Here is a 13,970-nt window from a genome sequence, read left to right on the forward strand (position 1 = left end):
CTCAGCTCTTATACCTTTGTTCCAGGCAAGCACAACCCTCAGATCGACCACAACCTTTCCATTCAATAATAAGCAAATTTATTGATACAGAGAGATAACAAAAAAGCAACAATACAAACAATTCTATGTCTACCAATTCTAGGGCTGTCATCGGAGTCAAAGTACATCTGGTCAGGATGCAGGCTGCACTCTGAGGCTCTGTCTCTTAGGTGTCAGCAGTCTGGAGGTGGGATGCCGAGGCCCACAGCCCCCCTCAAGGGGTACATGAGACAGGCTGCTGGTATGTCTTTCCATGGTGACCTTAGGGACCCTTCCCAGGGAATGGGGATAGGGACCCCTCTCAGGGAGGAGTAGGAGGAGGAACCAGGAGGGATGAGACAAAGGAAGAGAAGGAGAGACATCAAGGAGGGACAGGGAGGGACCCTTTGTTACTCTCAAGTATCTGCTTTTGTATTCTCTTTTCCCCTTAATGACTCCTGATGACTCTTCATCCATGGCTCTGTCTGGTTGGTTGTGGTCACACGTCCACACAGCCTTCCAGACTATCTCCTAATTTGGTCTGTTCCCCCAAACCTGGAACTCAAGCTCCCCCCTCCCCCCACTGCTCTGGGGCCTTGTAGCTGGTGTCACTTATCTCATGTTATATTTCCTTGGTTCCCAGGCTGTGTCCTTGTTGTGTAAGACAAACTGCCTGCCTTGAAGGCTGTGACCTTGTGTTATGGCATGCCCCCCTCAATTCTCAGGCTGTGACCATCCATTGGCTTTGTCATGCTAGACAGCCTGTCTGCATCCAGGGCTATATGGGACTGTGTGTGTGAAACCCAGGCTCTTCCAAAGCAATTAACCCCTCCTGCCCATCTTGAACCCTTAAAATGCATGTATCTATACCTACAAGACAATTCACTCCCCAAACCCCCCAGACCTTTAAATGCTATTTCCTAACCAACAATGAGAAAAACAGCAAATCCTTCTGGGGAGTTGGCTTAAATAATGAAAGGGGCAGTATTGAGGCAAAGGTGATGAGAGAGAGCAGCAACAATGCTTTGCTAGAGCTCTAGGAGGTGCAAATTCAACAGCTTTGCTCCAAAACAGAGCAAGAGGCTTGCTCATAGTCAGCTGCATTACAGATTGCTACCTGTACCTTTGGTCTGGGTATCAGAAGTGGTTGAGTGTAAAGCTATCCACACCACTACCTTGTACACTGTTGTCTAAAGAAACTGGTATGACTTGGCCCATCAACCTAATATGTTTATCTGAGTTGAAGTGAATCCCTTTTTCATATACAAGTGCTGATATTTTTTATCCAGCTATTTTGTCAGGTCACCTGTAAACTAGCACATACCCCTCATGTTGCATTTTAAACCTAACTAAGCAGATGAGTTCTCAAAGGCAAAGAGAAGTAGAATGAATTCCCTAAGCTTCTCATATCTTGGTGCAGGCTTGATCACTTAATTTACTCAGACACAAAGAGTGTCCCCCACCATTTTCCAGGAGACTTTACATGAGGTCAATAAAGGGTTCTAAAGGCCTGTGTGGAGCTCAGATCCCTTTTGTGATGGGCTAAAGTGTAAGTTAGGGAAACTAATATAAATAGTCTCCAAACACAGACGTTATACGGCTAAACCCTGACAGAATCAAGCAATATGGAGTGGGCTGTTTCAAAAAAATCCCAAACAAAGGTCTGAACTGCAAAACTTCCTCACTCAAGTTACAAAAAGAGAAACAGAGCCCTTGGCCAAGCCTTCCCCTATCTTGATATTAGAAACCCCAACCCCTGTTGCTGGAAACATCTACAACTAAGCTACAGAAACACCCTTTTTATACTCTGCTGGAGATAATTAATGAATCTCCTACTACTCTGCAGATCACTGCACTCAGGCCAAACAGCTGTGATCTTTTCTCTAGTAAAGGGATTTTCTCTGCCATCCTCTTGAGAGGGCATAATCATGTCACCATACAGATCCAAACTACAGATCAGAAAAGTTTTATCTAAGTGCTTGGCACCAAAATAGGCAAGAGCAATATTCCATTATCTGTGACTGAAGCTGTAAGAATATACCTTGGCATCAGAAACAGGCAAAAATAAATGAATGATGAGCCAAATTAAGGTGATGCGTTCATGGAGTGATTAGGCCTGAATCACCAGGATACTGAAATGATTGCACCTGACATGTATTCTTTTTTCCTTTCAGGGCCATCCTGGACAGAAAGGGGAGATGGTAAAAAAATATGTATATTGGCAGGGGTAGCATGTTGATTCTGGGTTTAATAGTTTTGCATTAGGGGAAGTTTATGGGATTTGTCTTAAATGGCATGTCCTTAATATAGACACACTTGTTAACTGCCCTAATTGCTACTAACACACTAAGTACCTATCTAATTCTAGGTACTAGTTAATTCAGTCCTTTTATAAGTGCATGGGAGGTATAGCTATTATTTTAACATTAGAGGTTCCTGGATTATCCTGTCATAATCACAATTCAGTAGTTATGCTGGGATGTCATTTTAATTCTTAAACTTCATTTTTAGTCAGTAATTATGCCCTTACAATATATTGTGGGAACTGAAATTTTTCATCCTTGGCCTCATCTCAGAGGTAAAAGTTTATGGCAAGTTTCATTAAAAACCCATCCAGAAAATTTTGGACTGTCTGAAATGACTCTCTCTTCCCCACACAACCCCCACCACAAAACTGCAGTGACAAAACAAGAAGCACATGTTTTGCCCAGTAAGATTTTTTTTCAAATGCTTTATTTTATTTTTGGGTAACTCCAAAAGGGCTTAGTTTTATGTAATAACTCTGTCCTATTCTGTATGAAGTTCTGAGTGAAGGGTTGTGCCTTTGACATGGTTGGAGAATTTGGGCTGTGAAATCACAAAAATATAGCTGTTTGAAACTAATGTAGCAAGCCTGCATGACTGTTAGTAGCCTTCTTTTCATCAGCTTTTCAAATTTTACTAGAGTTTTGACTAGCTCTGTGCTTTTGAGAGCTCACAAGGTTCAGAGTTCACTTTTCACATGATTATTCAAGTCAGAAATTAGTAATATCTCTATAGACCAATTGCCCCTCCAGCTATATTTGGGTAACTGGCCAAATTTTGGATGACTCAGTTCTCATTGGGTTTTTTTCTTTATTTTGTTAACTCTGCTGTTATTTTACCTATCTGCTTATTCCAGCAATAATGTTGCTCATTTCAGTGAGTTGCAAACTAGATGCTGATATGCAAGGCAAAGCACTAAAGGAAGTAAAGTGTTTTTGTTTCCTCTCTACTTAAGATAAAATCTGATGGTCTTAAACTCCTTTTCCTCCCTAGAATCTGTCAAAATAGTACAGGTCAGAGGCCTAACAGGCTTTTACTTGACATAGCATGAAGGCCAGAGATTAATTCAACACTATTTTGCAAATTATTTTGCTCTCTCTTCTTTCTGCTTCAATAGATTTGACTAATGCATTGCATTACCAAACAGGCTAATTGCATCACCCAGAAGGTGCATGGCCAAAGTGCCAGATATTTTTCTTGGAAGTACTGATTATGTTTTCTTAAAAAAAAATTAGTCACAGAAAATTAAAATGGGCCTGATCCCTACCTGCCATTTCCCCTGGCTTCTTTGTTTAGAACCCCCTCGTTCACCAGACTAAATGCTGCCCTTTGAGACATCACATGCCACTATCATTGATTTAGATGAGCATTCCAGAACAGACTTTGGCTGTTAGTCAGTGTGTTCAGGTCTAAAATTGCAGTGCTCTAAGTATTCCTAGTTCCTGTGGAAATGAATGGACGATGTCCATGTCCAATGCACTCCTGAATTAGGTTTTAAAAGAGAGAATGAAACCATGAGCATAACTGGAATCCATTAGTAATTGTGTGTTAAAGGTGCCCTTCTAGGCTACATCCACATGAGTGCTGAAGTTTGTTTCCCCAGGGACAAGTAGCAGCGCCACACCTTGTGTCACCTTTACTTGTCCCCAGGAAACACTCATGCCATGCATGATCTGGCACATGGCAGGTTACTCCAGCTGGGGTAGGGAAGCCTGGGGCCAGCAACTGTGCTGGCCCCAGCAGCCTTACCGGGAGTGCTGGGGCCTCCCAGGGCTGCAGCCATGGCAGAAAGCCTGGCCAGCAGCTAGAGTATGACTCCAGGTGACCAGGCTCCAGTTTTGGGCGGTGCACGCTGCCATATCATGCACCACCCTGCTTTTTTTTGGCATGAGTTTTTTTGACCCGAGGATCTCCTGGGGTCAAAAAACCACCCTGTGTTGTTGCCAGGTAGCAGCATAGAGAATGCCTGCATGTGCAGCGTGTGACACCACAGATGGGTCTGCAGCACCACATACTGCACGTCTGGGCCCCATATGCACATATGTGCACATATGTGCACGTCTGGGCGTGGCCCTGGACTGCAGAAGAGATGAGCTCCTGTATACCTCCTGTTATACAGTCTTAACTTGACCTATAGTAGCAAATGGTGCTTTTAGTTCTGATGCACCCTTGTTAAAAAACAGCCTACCAGCCAAGTGGATGGCTGCCCTAAAACATTTGGGAACAATAAAAGTGGGTCTCCTCCACAGTGATTTCTCACTCTCCTGTGAAACATAACTTCAGTGAAGTCTATCACTTCTGCATCTTCACATCTCTTGTATGGCATGTATCGCAAAGATTCGTTCTACCATGAGGGCTTTTAGCTAAGAACTTTCTTAAAGTTACAGTGTCTGTCTTAGATTTGTATTAGTCTTGTCTCTGTACATAACAATTATATCGATTGCTCAAAACAGTATTTTTTTTTAAAGGGTGCAGCTGGTCCTAAGGGGCAGCCGGTAAGTACTGTCCTTAATGACTTAGGTAAATAGACTTTTTCTGATATTTTCCTTTAACATGCACACTACTCTTTAATTTATTTCTTAATCATTGCTTTTTCCTAGGGACCTCCAGGACAAAAAGGAGAGAAGGTAAATTTAAAAAGAGCTGGATTTCAAATAAAATTTGAAAGGTGCTCCTTAGAGGCAGGGAAGTGGCTGTGTCTCATCTTGATGCTCTTTCATCTTCAACTTTGACTTTCAAAGCACGCTAAGGCAGTTCCCAAAGCAGACCAAGATTTTTTTTTAGCTTGATCCTCCTCTTAACTTTAGAAAAACAATCTGGGTTCTCTCTGCTTCATAAATCATGCCCAACTATGACCAGTGCTAACGGTTGTGGACTAAGAGCTCATCTAGAAATGTTACTGATAATGCCTGACAGCAGAGTATAGCTTTGCAGTTTCTACAGTTAAAGTGGCATGAATGAAATTAGATTAGTTATGTAATTCAAAAGACAGATATGGGGTAAACCTGAGCTACAGCAAAGTGCCTTTTATGACCATGCCCATAATTTTAACTGAGGATAGAATGTTTTCCATATGGTCACATTAGAAGCAGCACAAGTAAATGTTAAAAGCTGAAGGGAAGTTAAAAGCAGCAATGGAATAGAAGCAACGTGAGACTTCAGGAAGCTTTTGTTTATTTTCTCTCTGTTGTGTCAGGACAGAGATCCTGACACCAGAAACAAAGAACAGTATTTTAAAAAATAGGAGACCAAACTTCAGCTCCTGAATTCACACATAAGCACTTTAATAAATCATTTGATTTTAAACAGTGCTGAGTGATGGGTACTCAAGATTAATTTTTAAAAGGGGCCTAAATATGAATTTAGGATCCTGGTTTTTTATGTTTTAATCTTGTCCAAACTGTAAAAAATCCAACAGTTGCTGAGAAAATATAATGATTACATGTTGAAAAATCCTACAGAACAATAGTTTAGGCATATGTCAAAGGGAGATCCTGTCTGCTAGTTTCCCTCTAATTTTAAGTCGTTGGTTGTCAGCTAACTTTTCCTGAACTAAATTCCCTCTTCGCCTGTGGCTGTCTAGTTAAAGTAAACGTGGGAAGGAAAAGGAGCAAAGTTAGCAGGAAACAGACTGGATGCTTAGGTGATATAAACCTCCATTGTAGCCATGCCCATTTACACCTCATGGATCTACCCTCCTTTGTCCATTTTAGTTCACTGCATTCAATATCTAAACTGCTTTCTTTTAATTGTCTTCCTTTTTTGCAGGGTCAATGTGCTGAGTACCCACACAGGGTAAGCAGTATCTATTATTATCTATCCCATAGCTTCTTGCATATCAATCCTGTTCTGCTTGAATGGCTTTTCTGTTGGTGATACATAACTTTTCATTAATGAAGCTCAGCACAAGTACCAAGTTACTGACTGACTCACTGTATTTGAAGACATTGCATAGAATCTTCTAGGAGGGATTTTCATTCCTTTAGACTAAGACAGACTTCTAGATATGTACTGATTCCTGAAAATCCCATTGTTACCATCTTAGCAGGGGGCTGAGTTTGCCTCCTGAGGGTTGTGGGTCTCATCCCCCAACCTGGTGGGGCACCTTAGGATTTGAAGGAGACCAGGGCCATTTGCTCAGAGGCCTTGTACTTTCACACCAGCTCTGCTCCTATCACCACAGAGGGGTAGGATATTTGGAGACCAATGGGAAAAAGGCTGGATGACCTGGGACTCTGGACTCTTGTTCACCTAGTTTGCATCAGGCAAATATCCTAAGGATGGTGTGCCCCTGACTCAGTATTTCTCTAGCTATTTTTTCCTTCCTGGCCCATCTGCTCTGTATATCTCCTCATTCATTCTAGTCCCTGGAACACACAGGAAGCCTTTTGTAGATCTTGGGAGGGAGGGTGGTTCTGCAGCGCTAACTGAACAGAGCTGGGGAGAACTCCACAGAGCTGGGGAGAACGCCGTACTGGTGGCCTCTTCAGTGCTGAGATCCTGAGGGCAAAAACTGGCTCACAAAGGGCTGTGGGAGTGTAGATAACAAAGATCAAGTCAATGAAATACAGCAGTGCACCTGAAAAAACCTGTGTCCATAGGATTAGAAATTTACTGTGGGCAGGGTAGAGGCTTTTTTAAGGGTGGGCAAGCAGAAATAGTCCACCTACGACATAATGCCACAGTGTCTATGTTTAAAAACCTAGCACTGGCACAATTCATAAAGTAATGATTGTAATGTATCACCTGGCTGTTTCTGCACCACTGTTTGAAAAAAAAAGGTGTTTTTGTTGATTTCAGTAATAATTTTATTAAAGCCAGGAAATCGCCCCTCTTACTTCCCTCTCCTGCCCTGTCCGGCATGTACCACCATCAAAAGAGGAGGGAGCATATCATGGGGTTTAGGGGATTATAAGAAAGAATTTAACTGGCATAAACAAACCTAAAAACAACTGTAGCTCTGAAAATCCATTGGAAATGCACTGGAAGGACATCATATGAGGAGACTGAAACTTGTAACCATGGTGCACAGGGAGACAGGCTTAAAAGCTTTCTGTTTATTTTTTGAAGAGTCTCTGGACAGTTGAACAGAGCTTTGGCCCTTGGCCCAGAGGGCAATGGGGCCATGAGTGGTCCAGGACTCTGGTACGAAGACTGCATGTAGATAGCAAACCTGTCTGTGGCATCTAGGGTGGCGGGGGGAGAAGGGAGGTTGTGTGTTCCGGTCCCGATACAATAATAGAAGGTCAGCTGTGTTTATTTAAACAGGCAGTCTCATTACATTGTTATGTTAAAAAAAAGCTAACAACAATGTTCACTTAAGCAGTGTCCCGAGTTCTATTACAGCCCTTGGCTCCAGACTGTCCTCATTGCTCAAGGTGAAAAGCAGGGCCAAGGACCATAAAACATTAGGAAATACAGAAACTGATTACAAATTACAGGGAGTTTATACATCAGTTTATATTTTAGGTCACAAGTGGCAGCAGTTTGATAGTCTCTGTTTATAGACACCGCTGGATTTTGGTCCACAATTAACACCATCACCATGTGACCAAGAGTTGGCTGCCTTCACATAAGCTCTAATAGCAGTAGAAGGCACTGCAGGTCAGTACAATAATGCCCCAGCTAAGCTAAGTGATGGAAACCTACTTTGACTTGCCTGGCAATAAAAGCAGCCATCAATTTTTGTCTCAAAAGGAACACCAATTCAACCTTCTGAAAAGCTCCTAAACTGAATGAGAGCTTTTGACTTAAGAATAATAAATGTCCCCAGACTAGCTCCTGGGTTGAATGTCCTTGGGTAGACTGAAGGTTCTCGAGGTAAATGGAGCAGTCAACCAGTTTTTGTAGCCCCCTTTTCCTCAATATCAGAGAACAAGGGAAGTGAAAATTAAGAAAAATATACAGTTTCAAAAGTTTTATGTAACTTTAGCTGTGCTGAAATTTCTAGTTGTTTTACTGGACATTGTCATCAGTGTGAGGAGTTGTTAGCTTCACTGGATGCCATGGACAAGGCAAGAAGTAGCAAACTATCTTAAAAAATTAGAACATTTGGGGTTTTTTTTTAATAAATTAAAAATCAGGACTGCCTCTCCACTCAGCTTGGCTCTTTTAAGTTAGTCTATTGCACAAGTCATGAGCAAACAGAACCTGTATTCCTATGAGTAAGGGACCACGGAAGATTATATCATATACTGCACCAATCCTGAGGACAGATGGGTAGTTGGAGATGATTACAGCATTGCAGTGGCTAGGGTAGGGCTGGAGGTGGAACCTGACCTGAGAATAGCTGGGCCAGTAAAGTTTGTTTTGTTCTTGATGATATGATGTATCTAACTGACCCCATTCTGTGTCACTATGTCTTCACTGTCCCTCAGGAATACCTAAGTACTACACTTGCAGCTCTACGCTCTAATCAGATCCTTACACTGAAGGTTTGTGGTTAATGGTCTAACAGGACCCAGTTCTGTTGCAAAAGAAACAAGAATGTAGATCCAATATTGCATGTTGGGTTATTGGGGATGAGGTTCTGAAGACAAGAGGAAGAAGCTGGAAATAACCCAAAGCCTGAAAGCTGACCCTATATTTGACTTTGTACACAGGTCCTTTTAAACTCAAGCTTCTTTTGTTAGAAGGCTAAGTAGACTCCTGAGATTACACTCCATTTTTCTCCTCATGCCTTTTTAATAACCTTTCCCTCAGCTCCCTGCACTTTACCACATTATAACCATACTTCTTCCAGACACAGATATTACTAAGAATTCAATAGGGCTCTTCCACAGAATCTATCTTGGTTCTTTCCAAATCATTATCTGAATGAATACAATGGGATGTTAAATTTTCCCTTTGCCTAGGGTTAGTAGTATTCTCAGAAACCACTAAAATGGCAACTAGGCCTAGAGTGCTCCACTGCATCCCAAGGCCAGCCCTCTTGTATCACCATGCTCTCTGACTATCTGCTCCTAACACCCTAAATAGAGATGCCAATTCAGTAAACAGCACTGAAGGAAATTAAAATGACAGAATCTCTGCATTTTCCAGCCATCGGGATACTGCATTATGTTAAGTGATGTCACCATATTCCACACAAGGCATATGCATTTTCATTGTCCTTATGGGGATAACAATGATTGCCACGAAATTCTGATCTTCGTCCACCCCAAGTCCTTTCTTGCTGGGTCCTCCACCTCCTTCTTTATACAAACCTGCTTTTTGGAAGGGAGGGACTCACTGTGGTCAAAGCTGTCCTGGTTGATTGTGTTCTCAATCACTCAAGATTCCCTATGTTAGCTTATGGGAGAAGATAATGATAAAAATGCTATGAACCTTGAAGGCCATCAGTGCAGACTGCTGCTGTAAAGCTGACTGGTCTCATGTGAAAGGCATGGCACTGAAATCATGGATGTTCAGTCCCAGGAGCCATGTAGACTGATCTTTACTACATTAATGAGAATCTAGGTACAACAGCTCTTGCTTATTTTGAGGTTCACTGCATCATAATATGATCCGTGAACTTCATTTTAATTGTGACACTGAGTAGAAATTTGCTCTGCTGGTTTCCTGCAAAGAGTTATTTTTTAAAAAACTGCCCAGAGGGCAGCTCTATAACAGTGTAATATTGTGATGACATTTCATTTTGCAACAAGACTGGATCTTAGCTTGCACTAAAACCCAAACAGCCATCTTTCAGGGGAGTAAAATGCACTGCTTGGATGTACACAGTTACTGTCATGGGAGACCAGCAGGCATACCTCTCAGCTTTGCGTTCACAGCTCACGCAGGAAAAATTGAAGACACAAACACACTTGTGTGTTCATGTGAAGGACCTGGTTCTCCTATTTACACCAGTGTAAAGGAAGAATAGCTTCAGTGGAGTTACACCAATATAAAACAAGACAGACAATCAGACCGGGTCCTACCATTCCTGAGCTTTGTGTCTGTGCTGTGAATGCCAACTTTTTGGGACGTAAAGCAGCCCACCAAGCACTCAGAAAGACAGGAGCATGTTAGGAAGTGGAAATTAGATATAGCATGAGTATGAATTGAAGTCCTAAGCTTTAGTACATGATTTGGATTTGTATGGGTCAGCCGTATGACAAAGAGAGGATTCCTGCCCCTAATTGATCACACACTATTGTTATTATTTGACAAGGAGATAAGGAATGCATAGGCTCAGTATGTTGGCAATAAATTCATATCTGTCTGAGGAGAGAACAATTCGTTTCACTCTTGAGGCAATGCCACTGCCCAAAGCTCAGAGACAGCAAAAAGGATAAGTTCTAGTCTTCTACAGTTGGGTCATGATAATACTGAGGGTCTTTCTGAAGACATATAAAGTGAAACAGTGAAGGATTCACTTCATATAAAGTGAACAAGTGAGATTATCTCCTAATAGAATTTTGTTTTAATATGCAAAAAGTATCAGTTCAAAAATTGGTCTTATCCTACCACTGCTGGCCCTGGCAGGAAATTGAAGTTTTATTTGGATGATGAATTCTTCCATTTCTTAGAAGGGACTCCCTTGTTATTGTGCAGTGACTCCTCCAGCTTGGAAAATGTTATAGTTCTCATTCAGACTTAATTAGAAAACTGGTAGCATACTGGTTGCAACCTGAAGTCTTACATGTGCTTATTTAATGGTGAGGGAAATTTGTTAGGGCTTTCAAAAGAGAACAATCTTGAAATAAGGCAAGGAGCTGGGAAGGAAGGTGAGGAAAATTGCATATATTCATCGGTGGTTGTAATTTGTGGAAAATTCATTATTGATTTGTCTTACTGTTCAACTCTAATAATAAGACACTGAGAGAACCAGAGAACTTAGGGAAACTTGGGGAAAAATCTTTATGTTATGTTGCAGTAAAGACTTTCTGAGGCAAGCAACAGAACTGACACAAGAAATTACTTAGCGGGTACATCTACCTGTGACAGTATATCACTGTAGCAATGTGCTACTTCCAAAAGGAGGTACTAAATGGCAATGCCGTAACAAAGACGTGGTAGGTACATGTGTAGATGTGTTCAGTGAATTTTATTTCTGAAGATAAATCAAAATCAGAAAAGTTATGTGATGTAATTGAAGGGCTGGGTCTGAAAGACAGATAAGTGACAGAAAAAAGCAAGTAAAATCTAGCCCTTTCAAGGAGAACCTGTGTTCAAGGCCATACCTTATGATATTCCATCATATGTTTAAAGTAAAACACAGAAGAGCTCAGAGGTTTGCCGAATGGTACCCAATGACAGTCCTTCCATGTGCCTTTCACAAGTGTCTCTTAACTGTGGTTTATTCTCATTACATTCTTTTACCCCTCTCCCCCTTTCTTTCCATTTCCTTTCTTGGCTGCTCTCTGGCTCTTGATGTCCTACTGATCTCCTTTGCCTTGTGAATTTGCCCTGTGATCTTCTGGTTCGAACTTCTTCCTCAGCTGTTGCCTCTCCTCAATTCAGTGCGACTGGCTTCACCCCAGGTCATAAAGAGGCGCACTTTTCAGGTAGACACTTTCTCCTCCTTACCTGTTTTAAGTCTACTCAGAATATTAAAATTAATCACCTTCATTCCTTCCTTCCATCCTTAGAGAGGGGTTTCAAAAAGACTCTGGCAGAGCCAAAGGCTCTCTTTGGAGTAGAAGAAATATTTGGTGCCATCACGTGGCAAACAAGAATTGTAGCAATTCTTGATTTTTAAAGCAAATGAATTAAGATGTGGAACATCTGATTCTTGAAAGTGTGATAAAAAAGAGGTGGCATAAGGGGTAGGCACTGACTTTTACCCTAAGGAGTCAGGTCCTATATATACAACAGTATCAGTAGTTGGTTAGAAACTTTTTGTTGAAATTGTGTAAATGCCATGAAACTTTGTGCAAGAGATCTTACTTATTAGGCAAACAGCTCTGCTAGGGCTTGTATAAATGGTGGCACACAGGAATATTAATCCAAATGAACTTTTACAGTGGATTAATTCAACTGAACCAAATTCTTCTTTTTTCACTCTTTTTAAACATTATGTTGGCCCTTAGTCAGTGGCCCTAATGAATTTGGTAATTAAACTAAATTGAACTAAGGCCATGTGAATTCTGCATGAGTGCACCTATACACAGGCTTAATGTAGTTTAACTAATCCATTTTAAATGCACACTTTTAGTTATCTGGATTCACTTGCCTGATTTTCTCTGTGTAGACAAGCTCTTAACAATTGCCCCTACTGAGCCATTTGTATCAAGACTTAAAATGGGTTCACAGTGATGAAATGCAAAAAGCGGGATGGCAAAAGACATTGATATTCTCCTGTATCTGCTGTATTCTTTTACTGGAAGGCTGTTGGTTTGTGCCTAAGAACTTTAGCATACTTACTTGGGTTTTTTTCCTGACAAATGACCCAGTGGCTTCCGCCCAGTGTCTACTGGGTAGGTGTTTACATAATAAAAAGCCCCATAGGTAGTATTGCTTGCTCCACCTCCTCACTCTGACTAGTATTCTCAAGAGAGAGGCTAAAGATTGGCTTGAAAAGACAACTTTGAAAACTGAAGTTCATTGCTAGGATAGAATGGCCAAGCTGGCAAAGCTATACTGCATTCTATGCCTGTTCTGGGGGCTTCATGTGTCAGGACTGTGAATTCAGCACCACCCACAAATGCTAAATTCACACAAAGACTTCTTTAAAAACCTGTATGATTCATTTGGCTGATATCAGATTCACTCCATGAGAGAGTAGCCCAATAGACTAGCATGGTATAGGTGTTCTGGTTTATGGAGCTAATGGCTTATAACAAAATGATCTGGTTAGCAGCATATCCAACTGCTTTGAATCCCCAGCCCAATTGATAGGGTACCCACTTACAGCTGGGTTTCTGGAGGGGGCCTTCAGAATGAGTCTGGAACTCACACCTCTAGGATCATAGCAATACACTTCAAGCATCCTCCACCCTCAAAAATAGCCCACAGTATATAAAACAAAATTACCATTGGAACTAAAAGAAAGACAACTGCTGCTTAAAGTTTGCCACCGTATGAGGATGTTGCAAAGTGGCAGCTCTCACCATCGCAGAGACTGATGCTAGGGGAGGTGATATTTAGCAGTGAATGCTCTCATGAGAGAGAAGAGAACATTGAGACAGGAGGAATATCTAGGCAACTAATTGGTGTTTAACAAAACTGACAGATCACTCCAATTAATGGCTAAAAATACTAAATGACATCTGCTAAGTAGGAGATCCTATTCCCAACTTTATCTATCCAGTTACATTCCAGTTAAATCCTAGAAGGTCTTTCTAGGATAAAAGTATTAATAAGAATATAATGATGTGGTAATGAAGCTCTGGGTGCTTAGGAGTCTGTCTATATGAGGCATCTGCTTAAACAAAAGGCAATGGCACCGCAGGGATGGCACACTGTGTGCAGGAGTCTTAAGACTCAAGACTACTTGTGGCCTACTCAGTGCTTGCCAACTATCAGCTTTTGTGTGAACCCAGGCAGCTGGATTGCTACACACAAAATAACCCCTTCAGTATCACTACATCACCAGAAAAGAAGATGTCCTACAAAAAGGGGGGCTGTTCCTGACAGACTCAATAGGCTGCATAATGGCTGCCAGTATACGTGCTGGTTCGCATTCTGATTAGAATGCTCCAGCGTGGCCTCGCTGTCACATGTAC

The 13,970-nt window shown here is 41.5% G+C and overlaps 1 protein-coding gene across 1 annotated transcript in view; it reads left to right on the top strand.

The window, feature by feature from the left end:
• Positions 1-13,970, top strand: part of COL13A1 (collagen type XIII alpha 1 chain) — a 119,720-nt gene that overhangs the window by 24,245 nt on the left and 81,505 nt on the right. The window contains exons 7-11 of the mRNA XM_090058244.1: positions 2,193-2,219; positions 4,791-4,817; positions 4,923-4,949; positions 6,091-6,117; positions 11,745-11,810. Coding sequence (XP_089914370.1) covers positions 2,193-2,219; positions 4,791-4,817; positions 4,923-4,949; positions 6,091-6,117; positions 11,745-11,810 — 174 coding nt within the window. The remainder of the gene's footprint in view (positions 1-2,192; positions 2,220-4,790; positions 4,818-4,922; positions 4,950-6,090; positions 6,118-11,744; positions 11,811-13,970) is intronic.

Source organism: Crocodylus siamensis, chromosome 7 (assembly GCF_052110815.1).
Source record: "Crocodylus siamensis isolate JL-2025a chromosome 7, ASM5211081v1, whole genome shotgun sequence".
Classification (NCBI taxonomy): Eukaryota; Metazoa; Chordata; order Crocodylia; family Crocodylidae; genus Crocodylus; species Crocodylus siamensis.